Below are 13870 nucleotides of genomic sequence, written 5' to 3' on the forward strand. Positions count from 1 at the left end.
CCCTAGAGCTCCATTTGTTCCTCTCTCCCACCTTGGCGTTAATGAGAGCTGTGCTGCCTCTAGGTTGGCCATTCACCAGGTAGAGCTGCATCATAACTGCACAGCTCTACCAGACGAATGGACAGCAGCCTGCAGGTTGGTTGGATTGTTTATCAAATTTGTACACTGCCCCAAGCTTTCGTCTCTGGGCAGGTTAACAATAGCATAAAACAAGTTAAAAACATATACAAACACTTAAAACAATAACAATTTTAAAAACAAACCAGAGATTAAAACCTATTTTTTTTTAAAAAGCTTAGAATGGGAAGTGGGAGCTGTGCGGCTCCCATTGGTGATGGGGCGAACTGGAGAGAGAGGAGCAAGTGGAGCTCCAGGAAGAACAGGCAGATGTCGTCCCACCCTACCCCGGGAGGGTCAGTGCCCTGCAAAAACTGGGCTCAGCGAGCGGGGGTGGACAGGCTAGCTTGGGGAGGGCCGGGTTTTTTTCTCTGCTGGATCTGCGGGAAAGCCTTGGGCAGGGCCGGCTTCACGCACACGAGCAAGGGGAGGACCCCCCACCCGCCGCCTTGTGCAAAGCCACACCGGCTGGTCCGCCGCCTGCGGAGCAGCTTCGGGCTCCCTCCCGCGGGTATCCCTCCCGCCGCCATGGCAACGGCGTGGCCCCGCCCCCTCAACATCCGGGCAGCGCGCCTCTTCCCTTGGCTGCGCCAATCAGGAAAGGGCGGAAGCGGTGAGAGTGTGTGGTTCCGGGTCAGGGCGCCCGCTGGGTCCAGCAGCGATGCTGCTGCACAAGGTGCCTCCGCGGCTCTGGGACGCGCTGCGGCTGGAGCAGGGCATATATGCCCGGTTGCCCCAGCACTACCTGCGCCGCCTGCGGGAGGACGCCGCCGCTCAGTCCCCCGCCGTCCACTGGAAAGCCCACAGCGCCAAGTTCGTTCGCGACCCCGCCACCGGGCAGCGCCAGCGCGTGCAGAACGTGCCCATTGAGCCCTACTTCCCGCCCGAGAGCCAGGAGGGTCTGTGGGGCGGCGAGGGCCTGATCTCGGGCTTCCGCTATGCCAACAATGACAAGGTAGGTGGTGCCTCTCAGAGGACTGGTGTCTTGAATGTTTAGGAAATGGGTGGGCGGGAAGCGAGGCTGGCCACCGGCCACCAACTGAGCGGGTGGTGGTAGCCAGTGTTCCTTCTAGCAAGGTTTCCCAGATATTGTTGTCCCAGATATACTACTATACCCATAATTTCTGGCCAAAGGCTATTGCTGCTGGGAGTTGTAGTCAATGCCATCTGGGAACACTGGTGGCATCGCTGAGCCTGCTGGGAGCGCCGGTTTGGACCATGTCATTGCTCCCTCTCTGCTCCTTCAGCTCTCCACCAGGCTGAAGAAGACCTGGAAGCCACAACTCTTTTATCGGGAGCTGTACAGTGAGATCCTGGATAAAAAGCTGAGGATTACAGTCACCATGAGGACCCTGGACCTGATCGATGAGGCCTACGGTTTTGATTTCTACATTCTGAAGTTAAGTACCAAGTGCTTGCTCCTGCTGTGGTAGGCTTTCTGTCAACCAAAATGCAGGTTGGAGGCTGCCGGGGGGAAATTACCGCAGAGGTCCTCCGGCAAGGACTCGAGAGGAAGCTGTGAACTGGCACATGTGGACTTTATCCTTGAATTTTCTTGCTTGCTTCTGCTCTGTGTACCGCATGCCCAGCAGATCTGGTTATCCTTTAACTGTTCAGCGGAAACCATGGTGGTCCAGTCAACAGGCTTTTAGTGTTGTTTCCTTGAGGTTTTGCTTTTTTTTTTGCCCAAACCTCTTCTACCTAAAGATCAATAATCTTTTTCTCTCCCCCCACAGACTCCGAAGGCTGAGCTGTGTTCAAAGGTGGGCATGGACTTGAAGCGCACAATGCTTTTAAGACTTGCACGCCAGGATCCCTCTCTCCATCCTGATGACCCAGCTAAGAGAGAGGCTGTTTATAATAAGTATAAGGTGCACATCTCCCTGTGCTTCTGGTTCTTGGGGAGGCGGTGATGGTCTGTTTCATATTTCTCTCATTTTGCCCCAGCAGTGAGTAGCTGCCCTTTGTCTTGTTGTTACTTGTTCCAAGAAAGTAGAATGGGTTGTTTATCTGTGGCTACACCCCTGCTAACTTGACAAAGAGGCACCTCTTTAACATGGTGATTCTCTTTATTTAGCAGGTGGAGAGTAACTGGCCCTATCCACCCCCAGCCCTGTACTTCTAGTAGCTGTTGCTGGTGTCTCTCTTATGTTTCTTTTTGGATTGTGAGCCCTTTGCGGACAGGAATCTATCTCATTTATTTATTAATTCTCTGTGTAAACTGCCCTGAGCCATTTTTGGAAGAGCAGTATAGAAATTGAATTTAATATAACATAATATAATATAAATATAAACCAATGTAATCTTTCCTGCTTTGGGAGTCCAGTGGCATATTTGTCTCCCTGCTGTGTGGGTACTTACGCACATTTCTTTTGCATGTAGGAGTTTGTGATCCCGGAGGAGGAGGCAGAATGGGTTGGGCTGACTTTGGAAGAGGCTGTGGAAAAGCAGAGGCTTCTGGAGCGGAAGGTATGTTGGATCCTGTGTGGGTCAATTCACAAGCTCCCTTTTTCCCTTTGGGGCATTGGTGGGCTAGTCTACAAACAATTCCCTACAAAATATGCTCCTACCGTCTGTGTAGCATAATCACACTTTGTCCTTGGGGACATGCACTGCATCCAGACACACTGTGGTTTGCCTCCTCAAGGCACACAGTACTGGGTACTCTCTGTGCACAGTTAGTTGGCAGGCCATCTTAGACCTGGAGGCCAGGCCAGTCCCTGTTGCTTACTCGGCCTTGCTGACTGGATCTTGCTTTTTATCAAGGACTGCTGTGATGCTTTGTGTAACTTGTTCTCTTCCTTATCTGTCATTCAGGATCCTGTTCCCCTGTTCAAAGTCTATGCAGAAGAACTGGTTCAGCAGTTCCAAGAACAGAAACTTTCTGAATCAACTGAAGTGCAGAAGTGTTGATCAGGAGCCAGTCACCCTTTGGGGGTAGTGAATTCCTCCTCCTCCTCAGGTTCACATTGCACAGGCCACAGGATAGAACTGCTGGATTTAGAACAGTTATTTGTGTGAGACCTGCCTAAATCTTATGTGAAGGACAGAATGGGGCCTCCTGCTGTGCTTCCTGGGAGGCTGACAGATAATAGCCAGTGTCTGGACTAGAGTGGGGAGACACCAGCCGTCTTGAACTGGATTCTTGGCTTCTGTTATGGATGCTTTTACAGAGCACCAATAAAGAAGAGTATGCTTTCACTTCATGGCTTGCTGGCTTTTCTTGCACGTGGCTGTCAAGAACGCACTGTGATTGCCCTGTGTGCCACAGTCCCTCATGTCGTAGCCTGAAGGCTAGCTAAGAATCCCTTTTTTAATCACCAGGCTATGGAGAAGCTTGACACGCAACCTCTGACTTACTGACTTCTTGTAGTCCTAGGGTCCCTTGTTTCCTCCAGAGCCCCCTTCCATCCAGATTGCAAGGACTTGTGGCGGTGCACAGAGTGGGTTAGGCGCAGCAAACAAGCTATTTTGGTAAGCCCAGTGTGTTAATGTGAGATGGTGGAGGAAAATGCATCCCAAAGCATATGGCATCAGGAGAATGAATGGAATAATGGGTAATGGGATTGGCACAGTAGCCCTTGAGCCCAGTTAAGGCAAAGCAAGATGACTGGCTGCTCTGTCTTGCTCTGCTCTCTTGAGTTCTGAACAGTCTTGAGTTCTGAGCAGGAGAGATCTCAAAGAGTTCAGGAGCTCTGTACCTGGGACTGCTTTCTTCCGAGCAGTCCCAGGTACAGAGTGCCAAGGGAGCAACTCTTTGTCCTTGGCGTCTGCCGGCACAGGCACGCTCAATAGTGTCAGTAATGACTGCAAGGCGGCTTTACGCAAAAATAGCAGCCGTGACTACAAGCAGACAGCAGGTGTCTGTGCATAAAAGTAATCTTGAGTTACACCTTGGCACAAGTTTGGCCAAAGCTCTGATGACTAATGAATATCAGATGACTGGTACATTTCACAGAATGGCTAGCGAGCCCCTCATTCAAATCTTTCCTAAACTTGCTAGGTGGCCGCAGGAGAGGCACCCACCCGCACCCACAGCCCTGCTTTGGCCCTCCATCTGCAATAAGAGAATAACACAGACCTACCTTTCAGGGCTGCTGGAAGCATTGCCTTCATTGTCTCCTCATCTTTCTGGGAAATCCACAAGCAGGGTGTGGTGTGGGGCGCCACTCCCTGTTTGTCCTCTGCATCTGTCGATCCAGAGGTGAGATGCTTCTCCGAATGCTAGAATCAGTCTTGGCTATTGTGGCTAGCTATTGTATCTATAAAACACTTTTGAAACCGTTGCAATATCCTGCAACAATGAACTCTGCAAGTTTGCTGCCCTTTTGTGCGGAGCCTCCTAATTGGCCAACTCCACTGGAAGACCTCTGAGCTTTGGTGGTCTGCCTTTCTGCTCTCTAGCTGTAGACATCTATTATGGTCCCCCTTACATAGGCTTTCCCTGTAGCTAAAAAGCCTCGACTTGTGAGGTATTCCTTTAGCAGGAGAATGTCCCAATCCTTGATCATCTCAGTGGTCCTTTCTTGTTGCTTCTTTCATTGCCACCATGCCTTCCTTCCTGCAGTGGGACAATCAGAACTGTGCATTGTGTAGTGACGCTGCTGTGGTTCAGTTGTCTACATAATATTTTTCTGGCTGTTTGGAAGGTGCCTTGCGAAGGTGTGGCTTCTACAGGCCTTGTTGGAGAGCAGCTTCATCCCTTTCCTCTGGGGGCCTCCTTCCACCTTTCTTCCTCGGCTGTTTCTCCTTGCACGAGTTCCAGACCTCTAGCTTTGCTGTCTCCTTGCCTTCAGGAAGTGTGGCGGGGCAGCCTTTACTGCTGTCTGCTGTGACCTGAGTTTTTTCTAGCAGTGCAGGCACCTGGGCTTCCTGGCCACCATGCCTTTGCTACTTTTCACAAGGGTCAACGAGTCCTTGCCTGTGGGCGGAGACCTTGCTTCGACTGGCTTGGGCTGCAACTCCAGTCCCTCCATGGGAAGAAGGGCCTCTGCCCAGGAGAGCTCTTTGCAGAGCCTTTCTCTGTTGCGGGGGGATGGAAGGGGGCTCCTCATTCACCCCACTCCCTTTGCCAATCCATGTCGAGGCCAGCAAAGCCCTTGCTTGGCCAAGCAGATTATGGGGCCCCAAGCGTGAGGCACCCCAGCTGGAAGCCTGCTTTTGGCTGGGTCTGTGGTGGTGTAGGCGGTGCGTCATCTGCAGTGTGGCGATGGAGGCCTGTGGGGAGAGTTGTGCCCCTCTTGCCCCCTCATAGGGCTCTTTGTCTTGCTTTCTGCCGGCTGCCTGTGTGAATGCCGTTCTCCGTGCTGGGGTGCGCCCTCTGTGAGACTGGCTCACTTTCTCTTGAGGTGGGGAAGGATTGTTCAGCCGGCATTAAGCGCCCGCAAAAGGCAGAAGCAGTCGATGCCAGAGTCTTCCATCCAAAGGTGCCTCCCCAAGGGATGCTTCGGAAGCTGCCTCCTACCGAGTCAGGCCATTGGTCCATCTAGCTCAGGAGCATCTGTCCTCCTTGTGCTCCCCCTCCCTGCTTTGCCTTCAGCCTCCATTCTCCCCCCCCCACCAGAGGGAGTAACGTTTTGTTGTGGGGAGGGCTGCTCCTAGAATATAAAAGCCGCCCCGTGAGCGAGGCATTGTGCAGTCTGGAGCGGAAGGTGCCCAGATGGGGAAAGAGAAGCAGCCTTGAAAGAGTCTGATGCTTTTGAGTACCTCGCCCTAAAAAGAGAGGCGGGGGACGCTTCTGGGGTGGGGGGATGAAAGTGGCCTGCCTTGACTGTTTATCCAGCAATTCTAAGTAAATCAGTGGTGCCTACAGGGGCTGGTTGCCATAGTTACGATAGGACTTGAAGGACCATCATTTGGTGCTGGCTCCAGCCAATCAGGTTGAGGAGCCAAAGCTGCAGTATCAAGTCAAGATTGCCATCTTCCAGCCACCCAGTTGCCACGAAAGGGAAAGAGGGTTCCTGGAGTGTTGGGAAAGTGCTCCGGACAGCCTCTGTCATGGCGGACGGCGAGAAACCCAGCAGGAGGGCAGCACTGCGCAGACAGCAGGTGAGACAATGGAGGCCGCCTCCATCGCCATCGATCGGTCACCCCTCTGCTGCCCAGGCCCACCCTTGGCTTGCCAGCCGCTGCCCCGCCCTGCAGGCCCCCCTCCCCGCCAAGAACCGTAAAGCGCGGACAAAGGAACAAGGATCGGGAAACGTTGAGCTCTTCTCCCCAGGTTGCCTTTGTAAGGCCTTTCACTTCGCATTTTGCAGAGCTGGCTCTTGAAAGGCCCCCAGCTGGGCTCCTGCAGAGGGAGGCGCCCGCCCTGCTCCTGTCACCCACAGGCCCCACCCCCCGGCAGGGCCACAATTTGCCGCAAAGTCACTCTCACTTGGAAAGTGCGATTGTCAGGGGCAGAGGAAGAATGCAGCGCCCCCCAATTCACCATCGTCTCCAAATCTCATTACTGGAGGCGTCGGTGCCGGCAATGTCCAAAGGCCTTTTCGCAGATCAAAGCCGAAGGGCTGGGATGGAGTTGCGGGTGTGGTGCTGGGGGCTGGGGTTGGGGCGTGCTGGGTGATGGCACCAGAACCACAGGATGCACACGGGTTGGGGCGGCGGGGGGTGGGGGGAGTGGGCGCTCTCCTGCTGTTGCTGCTGCTGCCCTCCATTTTTGTGAATGTCATAGATGACCTATCTTGCCGAAATGGTGTCTGCTAGGGAAGGATTTGGCTGGAGAAGAAGGCGAGCCAAACTTCTCCAGGCTGAGCTCTTGGGAAATAAGGGAGTGCAGGGTCAAAAGTGCATCAGTTGCTGGCATCGGAAACGTGGCCTTAAAAGATGATCAGTTTATTCCGGTGGGAGGTTCCAAGAGCCCTGGTGGCTCACTGTCCTCGGCTTTCCTGGCCACTCCCATGGATTGGGTGGCTGGCTGGCTGGCTGGCTGGCTTTTCCCTCAAGTCCTGTGATCCAAGAGTTTGGGAAGGAAGGAAGCCTGCTCAGAGAGAGGGAGAAAGTGCCTTTCTCCTGCTGCCCCTCTTGTGATGGAAACACTTTCTCCGGCATCCTGTTGGGTTCCTGTTTTCTGCTGGGAACGGGACAGCCCTGCTCAACCACGAGGCCAGCTCCCTCCGAGCTGCATATGAATGGAAAGCAAACTCACAGATGGCAAAATAACAGTCCTGTCGGCTTCAAAAGGCTCTTCTAGGGTGATTGTTGTATTATTAGGTAAAGTCTAAGAAGAAAATCTTTTAATCCACTGTGGCTAATCCAGTCTACTTTTGTTGGCCATGACATATTCAGGCCCAACAAAGGCCTTGGCCTGGCAGACCCTGGCATACATAATGCATTGATAACTCAGCCCCTCTGTGCTGCCGCTGCGCCAGAGAGAGAGGCTTCCCGGGTCAGCCGCAGGGGCTTGAACAGACACTCCGCGCCAGACTTCTATCGAGTGCCGTTTCCACTTCAAAGGGCCTGACTGCTGCGTTTACACTGAATAAAGAACTCCAGAAGAAGAGCCTCCATGAAAGCCAAGTTCCTTGGCTGGGGGATTCAGGCCAGGAGCCTCTGGGGTGGGGGGCAGGGAGATCTGCCAGCCCCACTCTCACCCCGCACTTTGCCTTCCAGGTGCCCAGGGAGGGTTTCCCTTGGCTGCTGCAGGTGGTACCCTGCTCTTCCCCCTTATAGGCAGCCCCGTCCTAGGGAGCTGCTGACAGCTTTTTCTGCCAGCCGATGAGAACAAGAGTTGACTGTAGCCATAGAACGACGGAGGTAGAAAATGCACTCGTGTCCTGATCATGCACCATTTCCAGAGCTGGCCTTGTGGCAGCAAGCATGAATTGTCCCCTTTCCTAAGCAGGGTCCACCCTGGTTTGCATTTGAGTGGGACACACATGTGAGCACTGTAAGATATTCCCCCGAGGGGATTCGTCCGCTCAGGGAAGAGCATCTGCATGCAGAAGGTTCCAAGTTCCCTCCCTGTCATACCAAGATAGGGCTGAGAGAGACTCCTGCCCGCAAACAGGGAGAAGCCGCTGCCAAGTCTGTGTAGACCAGGGCTGCTCAACTTCGGCCCTCCTGCAGATGTTGGCCTACAACTCACATAATCCCTGGCTCTTGTCCACTGTGGCTGGGGATAATGGGAGTTGTAGTCCAAAAACAGCTGAGAGGCCTAAACTGAGCAGGCCTGGTGTAGACAATACTGAGCTAGATAAACCAATGATCTGTCTTGGTATAAGGCAGCTTCTTATGTTCCTGTGATGGCAGAATTAGTTTTCATTTGGGGCCACATCACCAGTTCAGATCTTATAACAGTGCTTCTTCTTTGTCATGTGTGAGGCTAGACCATGTTGGCCTGTCCTTGAGCACAGCTGAGAAGTTCTGGCTTAGGAGCAGGGCTTTGTGACCTGCTTCCTGAAAGGACGGGCTCAGTCCTTGCTCACGGCCATCTTGGTCCCAATGGGGTGTGTGCGCGGCCACATCTGTTCTGGTATTTGTCCTCTTACACATCTGGGAACATGGGAGGCTGCCATATACTGAGTCAGACCATTGGTCCATCTCGCTCAGTATTGTCTTGACAGACGGACAGTGGCTTCTCCAAGCTTGCAGGCAGGAATCTCTCTCAGCCCTATCTTGGAGAAGCCAGAGAGGGAACTTGGAACGTTCTGCTCTTCCCAGAGCAGCTCCATCCCCTGAGGGGAATATCTTACAGTGCTCACACTTCTAGTCTCCCTTTCATATGCAACCAGGGCGGACCCTGCTTAGCTCAGGGGACAAGTCATGCTTGCTACCACCAGACCAGCTCTCCTCTCCACCTCCATTTGCCACCTACGTTTGCCTCCATCCTCCATATTTGCCACCTATGTTTACCACTGCAGCATTTGCAAAGGGGAATAATAACTAGCTGAACCCGCACAGATGATCTGTGCGGCAGTACACTACCCCTACCTTCTGCCCACCTCTCCCGCCCCCTTGTGCCCCAGTCTCCTCCCTCCTCCACCCCTTCTGCGTTCGATGCCGTTCGGTTTCCTCCTTTCCCCTGACTGCCGATTCCCCTTCAATTCTGCGTCTTCCTCCTCTCTTCCCCCCTGCCTCCCTGGCTGCCATGCCCTCCCAAGGCAATGGCTGGAACTCTTGCAGGACCTCGGAGAGTTCCAGGAGGCATCCAGACGCATCCCTGCAGTTCCCTACTCAGTTGGCCATAAGAGAATTAAATATATAGATAGATGATGAACTTTATTTATTAGCCCCGCCCCATAACAAATTCTCTGGGCAGCACACAACATAAAAACATGAAATTAATTAACTAAATAAAGTGTGTGTGTGTGTGTGTGTGTGTGTGTGTAAAAAATCTCATAGCAGACAAACCAAAAGTGGGGAGGGGGAGACAATAAAAATACAACACAAAGCAATTTAAAGAATGGAAAAACACAGTATTTAAATAGTTATATTTACCCCTTTTGAAAACAAATGAAAAAAGCCTCTGAGTTTAATCCCAGCCATTTGTTTCATGGAGTTTGATCAGCCTTTGAATAAGGCTTCTTGTTAAGGCCGTTTCCCTACCTTGGATCCAAAGCCAAGGTACATGAGACTACCACTGACATGGTTCTCCCAGGTACAGCTCTCTGCATGTGTGAATTTCCAGGGTTCTCTACTGGTGAGCACGTGACCCTTTCAGCTTGGCTGGCTGGCTCTACGGAGGGGGTCACTGCCATGCTGCTGTTCATGTCTGCGCAAGCAAATCCAGATCTGGTCCTCACTCAGCAGTACCATAACAAAGCTGAAAGAAGAATCAACTCTCTGGTTAACTGTGTTCCCTGCTAACTGGGCCAAGAGGCACCTTTTTAAAAGCCAAGATTCTCTTATATTTAGCAGGGGGAAAGCAACTGGCCCTCTCCAGCCCCAGCACAGCACCCCTCTAGTGGCTATTGCTGATGCCTACCATATTTCTTTTTAGATTGTGAACCCTTTGGGACAGGAAACCATCTGATGATTTTTTTTATAAAAAATTAAACCAGTCTGAGAACTTCTTGTTGAAAAGCTGTATTTATAGGAGTCATGGCTAAGTTGCTTTGGACAAGCAGAAGGGGCTCGGTGGCACGCTTCCGCTGATGCTGGCTGCTAACCTTTTCCTTCCAGGCTGTTGCTGTGCAAAGCCTGGGTCTGCAGCCTCCTGTGCTGGGTCCTCATTCGTCCTGGGGCTGTAGCAAAGACACACTCAAATCCTGCTCCAGCGTGGTGTAGTGGTTAGAGCGCTGGACTAGGACTGGGGAGACCCGAGTTCAAATCCCAAATTTTCTTAAGCATCAGCCTATCTACAACATTTATGGACTTTGATGGAGAGTAAGGCAAGATGAAAGTCATCAGAAGCCAATATAGGTGTTTCCCAGACTATGGGAAACACCTAAATTTCTCAGCAGCGATATAGGAAGATTCTGAAAAGAATCCTCTCATACTACGCGGGAGATGGCAATGGTAAACCCTTCCTGTATTCTACCAAAGACAACCACAGGGTTCTGTGGTCAACACCAACTCAATGGCACACTTTACCTTTTTAAGGCATTTAGCTGTCCAGCAGAGGGATTTTGAAACTCAATGAAAAGAAGGTGGAATGTTTTGCTGAAGACAAAGGCTTCCAACCACGAAGTTGTACAATGAATTTGGCTTCTGATGACTTTCATCTTCGTGAAACCCCTGAATTAATCTCCCGGTTGGTGACTATAAAACAACCACATTTGATCTCTTCCTTCTGTTCTCTGCCTTACAACTCTGTCACCTCTCTCTGCCTTACAGGGGGGCTATGAAGGAACAGAGTAAATAGCTAGATTTTTACATTTTCTAAAAATGGAGGTGTAGCCACGATGAACTCCCATTTATCCCAGAAGTGCTGGGGGCAGCCTGAAATCATGTTTGCCACCTAGGAAAGGCTGATCAAGAGGAGTGAGCTGCGTGCCTTCAGTCCAGACTCAATCATAGACTTGTATAAAATGCAGACCTCTTGGGGCCATTTCACCAGGCACAACCCTGCCACTTTTATTTTATTTTTTTCATATTGGTTGGTCCTAATAAATCAATTGTGAGAACCTTTAAATCCTAATGCAGGCTGCCAAGCAATGGAAGATATATATATTTTAGCTGATGAATAGGCTGTAATTGACTGGAGCATTGATTCTCAACATTGTGTCCCCAGCTGTTATTGGACTTCAACTCCCATAATCCCCAGGCCCAGCAGCCTTTGGTTGGGGATTATGGGAGTTGAAGTCCAATAACATTTGGGGACCCAAAGTTGAGAATCCCTGGACTAGAGAGATTGCCGTGCAATTCTGTTGAAGATGCTGCATAGAGGAGATGTCTTCTCTAGAGTAGGAGTGGAAAAGCAAAAGTTCTCTCCTTGTTTAGAGAAACATAAGTCACCTTATTATTGATCCAGTGGGTGTGGCAGGTGCTACTCTGATCTGCTGAGAGGGATGAGCTGAATGGGGTGTCCGCAAGACCAGCTATGCAGAAGGCTGTTCTGCAGTCAGGATTCTGCCCCAAGTGGGAAGCTCACAGGTAAGAGCTGAGGGCACTGGAGAGGAGAGCTGGTCTTGTGGTAGCAAGCATGACTTGTCCCCTTAGCTAAGTAGGATCTGCCCTGGTTGCATATGAATGGGAGACTTGATGCGTGAGCACTGGAAGAGCGGCTCCATCCTCGGGGGATGGAGCCGCTCTGGGACGAGCAGAAGGTTCCAAGTTCCCTCCCTGGAATCTCCAAGAAAGGGCTGAGAGATATTCCTGCCTGCAACCTTGGAGAAACTGCTGCCCGTTTGTATAGCTGGATGGACCTATGGTCTGACTCTGTATATAGCAGCTTCCTATGTTCCACTCTCTCCTGCTGCTGCTCCCCTGCAACTGTTGTTTGAAGCATCTTGCCTCTGAGCCTGGAGGTGGCCTAGAGCCCTCTAGACTAGTAGCCACTGATAGACCTCTCCTCCATGAATTTACCCAAACCCCTCTTAAAGCCATCCAGGCTGTTGGCTGTCACCATATCTTGTGGCAGAGAATTCCATAGGTTGATTATGCGTTGTGGGAAAAAGTACTTCCTTTTGTCAGTCAGGGAAGTGTTCCTGAGATAGGCAGGAAGAACTCTGGATAACTCTGCCATGTATTCCTCTGCTCAAAAGTCCTGGTCTTGGAAGGGAGCTGCACATGTTGCAGAGTCTGACCCTCTGTGTCAGTCACCGATGAATAGGCAGGCAAAGTTTGATTAATTATGCTGTTAAACAACCAGGGGGGCTGAATTCTGGGGGCCTCAACACCCCAGATCAGCTCAAGGGTGCTCCTGGCTGCTCAATGTGCAGGTTGCTACCTTGGCCGGGAGAGCCTTTAACCACTCTGTGCCCTCTCCTGAGAGATGGAGGCTTGGCTTGGTTCCTGTGTAATGCCCTTTGGGGTTGCTGTTCTGAATGCTGCAAAATGGTCTAGAATGCGGCTGCCCAGCTTACGTTGGGCTGGATGTGGAGGAATGTCTCCAAAATTGAACTTATCTCTGCCTTTTCAGGATTCCCCCCAAGGACAAAATGAAATCCAGAGAGATTCTCTTCTAATGCCAGGGTTCCTCCTAAGGAGGATTTTTTAAAAATTAAAACTTGAATTTATCCCTTCAAAATACAGTGACAAGTAGATATCATGTTATAAACATGTCTGGTTTTTATTCCATAACATCATAAGAACAGCCCTGCTGGATCAGGCCCAAGGCCCATCTAGCCCAACATCCTGTTTCGCACAGTGGCCCACCAGATGCCGCTGGAAGTCACAGGCAGGAGTTGAGGGCATGCCCCTTCTCCTGCTGTTGCTCCCCTGCAACTGGTACTCAGAGGCATCAATTCCCCCTGCATCATTCAATTAAATAACCAGTTTTGAACATCAAGAATAGAATCAACTGGCTTCTGCAAATGAACATTTCATTTCATTTCATTTATTTGAATATACCGCCCACTCCGAAGACTCTGGGTGGTGCACAAAAACATGCACAAGACAACATTAAAAATTACATTCTAAATTAAAAACTAAAGTAACTATCAAAAAAAGAAGAAGAAACCCAAATATATAAACTACAGGGCAAAAGCCTGGCGAAAAAGAAAAGTCTTCAATAGAGATCTGAAAATCAGTAAGGAAGGGGCTGAACGAATCGGAAGGGGAAGAGAGTTCCAAAGAAGTGGGGCAGCACCGAAAAGGCCCTTGCACGGGTCCTAGTGCCCTGAACCTCTTGGAAATCAGGGATCGACAAAAGGGCCATCTGAGATGATCTAAGCGGATGGGATGTAACTGGATGGGAGAGGCGGGTCTGTAAGTAGACAGGCGCCAAGCCCCGCAAGCCTTTGAAGGTCAAAACCAGGACTTTAAATTGAACTTGGAAGCGAATAGGCAACCAGTGCAATGACTGCAGGAGTGGTGTTACCCTGTCAGATTTTCTGGCACCCATAATTAAATGAGCCGCTGCGTTCTGGACCCGTTGTAGCTTCCTGATTGTCCTCAAAGGTAACCCTAGATAAGAGAGCGTTACAATAATCTAAGCAGGAGATAACCAGGGGCATGGGTCACATTCACTTTCGCCATGAGTAAATGTAGTCCAGAGCGTTAGGGTCGTGCACTGGGTCCTTACCCTCTTAGAGGGTAATATATAGATTTCCAGAAGGGTTCCCACCTGGCGTTGTATAATGCACTTAGGTTTTGATCGGTATCATTTTTCAGTGGTAAATAAACTTCATCCATAACATTCGTAGACCGT

At 50.9% G+C, this 13870-nt stretch overlaps 2 protein-coding genes across 2 annotated transcripts in view; both read left to right on the forward strand.

The window, feature by feature from the left end:
• Nucleotides 1-165: 165 nt before the first annotated feature.
• MRPL28 (mitochondrial ribosomal protein L28) lies at nucleotides 166-3318 on the forward strand. Its single transcript, XM_053276745.1, has 5 exons — nucleotides 166-1072; nucleotides 1365-1515; nucleotides 1852-1988; nucleotides 2500-2586; nucleotides 2935-3318. Exons 1-5 carry the CDS (start codon nucleotides 779-781, stop codon nucleotides 3028-3030), a joined length of 765 nt encoding a protein of 254 aa, XP_053132720.1. The 5' UTR covers nucleotides 166-778; the 3' UTR covers nucleotides 3031-3318.
• A 2569-nt stretch (nucleotides 3319-5887) lies between these two features.
• The window catches only part of AXIN1 (axin 1), a 35090-nt gene continuing 27107 nt past the window's right edge, over nucleotides 5888-13870 (forward strand). The window contains exon 1 of the mRNA XM_053276748.1: nucleotides 5888-6165. The gene's annotated coding sequence lies outside the window, so the exon portion shown is untranslated. The remainder of the gene's footprint in view (nucleotides 6166-13870) is intronic.

The sequence above is a fragment of the Hemicordylus capensis genome, chromosome 13, assembly GCF_027244095.1.
Source record: "Hemicordylus capensis ecotype Gifberg chromosome 13, rHemCap1.1.pri, whole genome shotgun sequence".
Lineage (NCBI taxonomy): Eukaryota > Metazoa > Chordata > Lepidosauria > Squamata > Cordylidae > Hemicordylus > Hemicordylus capensis.

Bases quoted from the DNA above. Each gene is read 5' to 3' on its own strand.
- MRPL28 (XM_053276745.1), top strand. From the start codon at position 779: ATGCTGCTGCACAAGGTGCCTCCGCGGCTCTGGGACGCGCTGCGGCTG. The intron at 1,516-1,851 runs AGTTAAGTACCA...CTCTCCCCCCAC, and splicing joins TTTTGATTTCTACATTCTGA to AGACTCCGAAGGCTGAGCTG. The intron at 1,989-2,499 runs GTGCACATCTCC...TTTTGCATGTAG, and splicing joins CTGTTTATAATAAGTATAAG to GAGTTTGTGATCCCGGAGGA.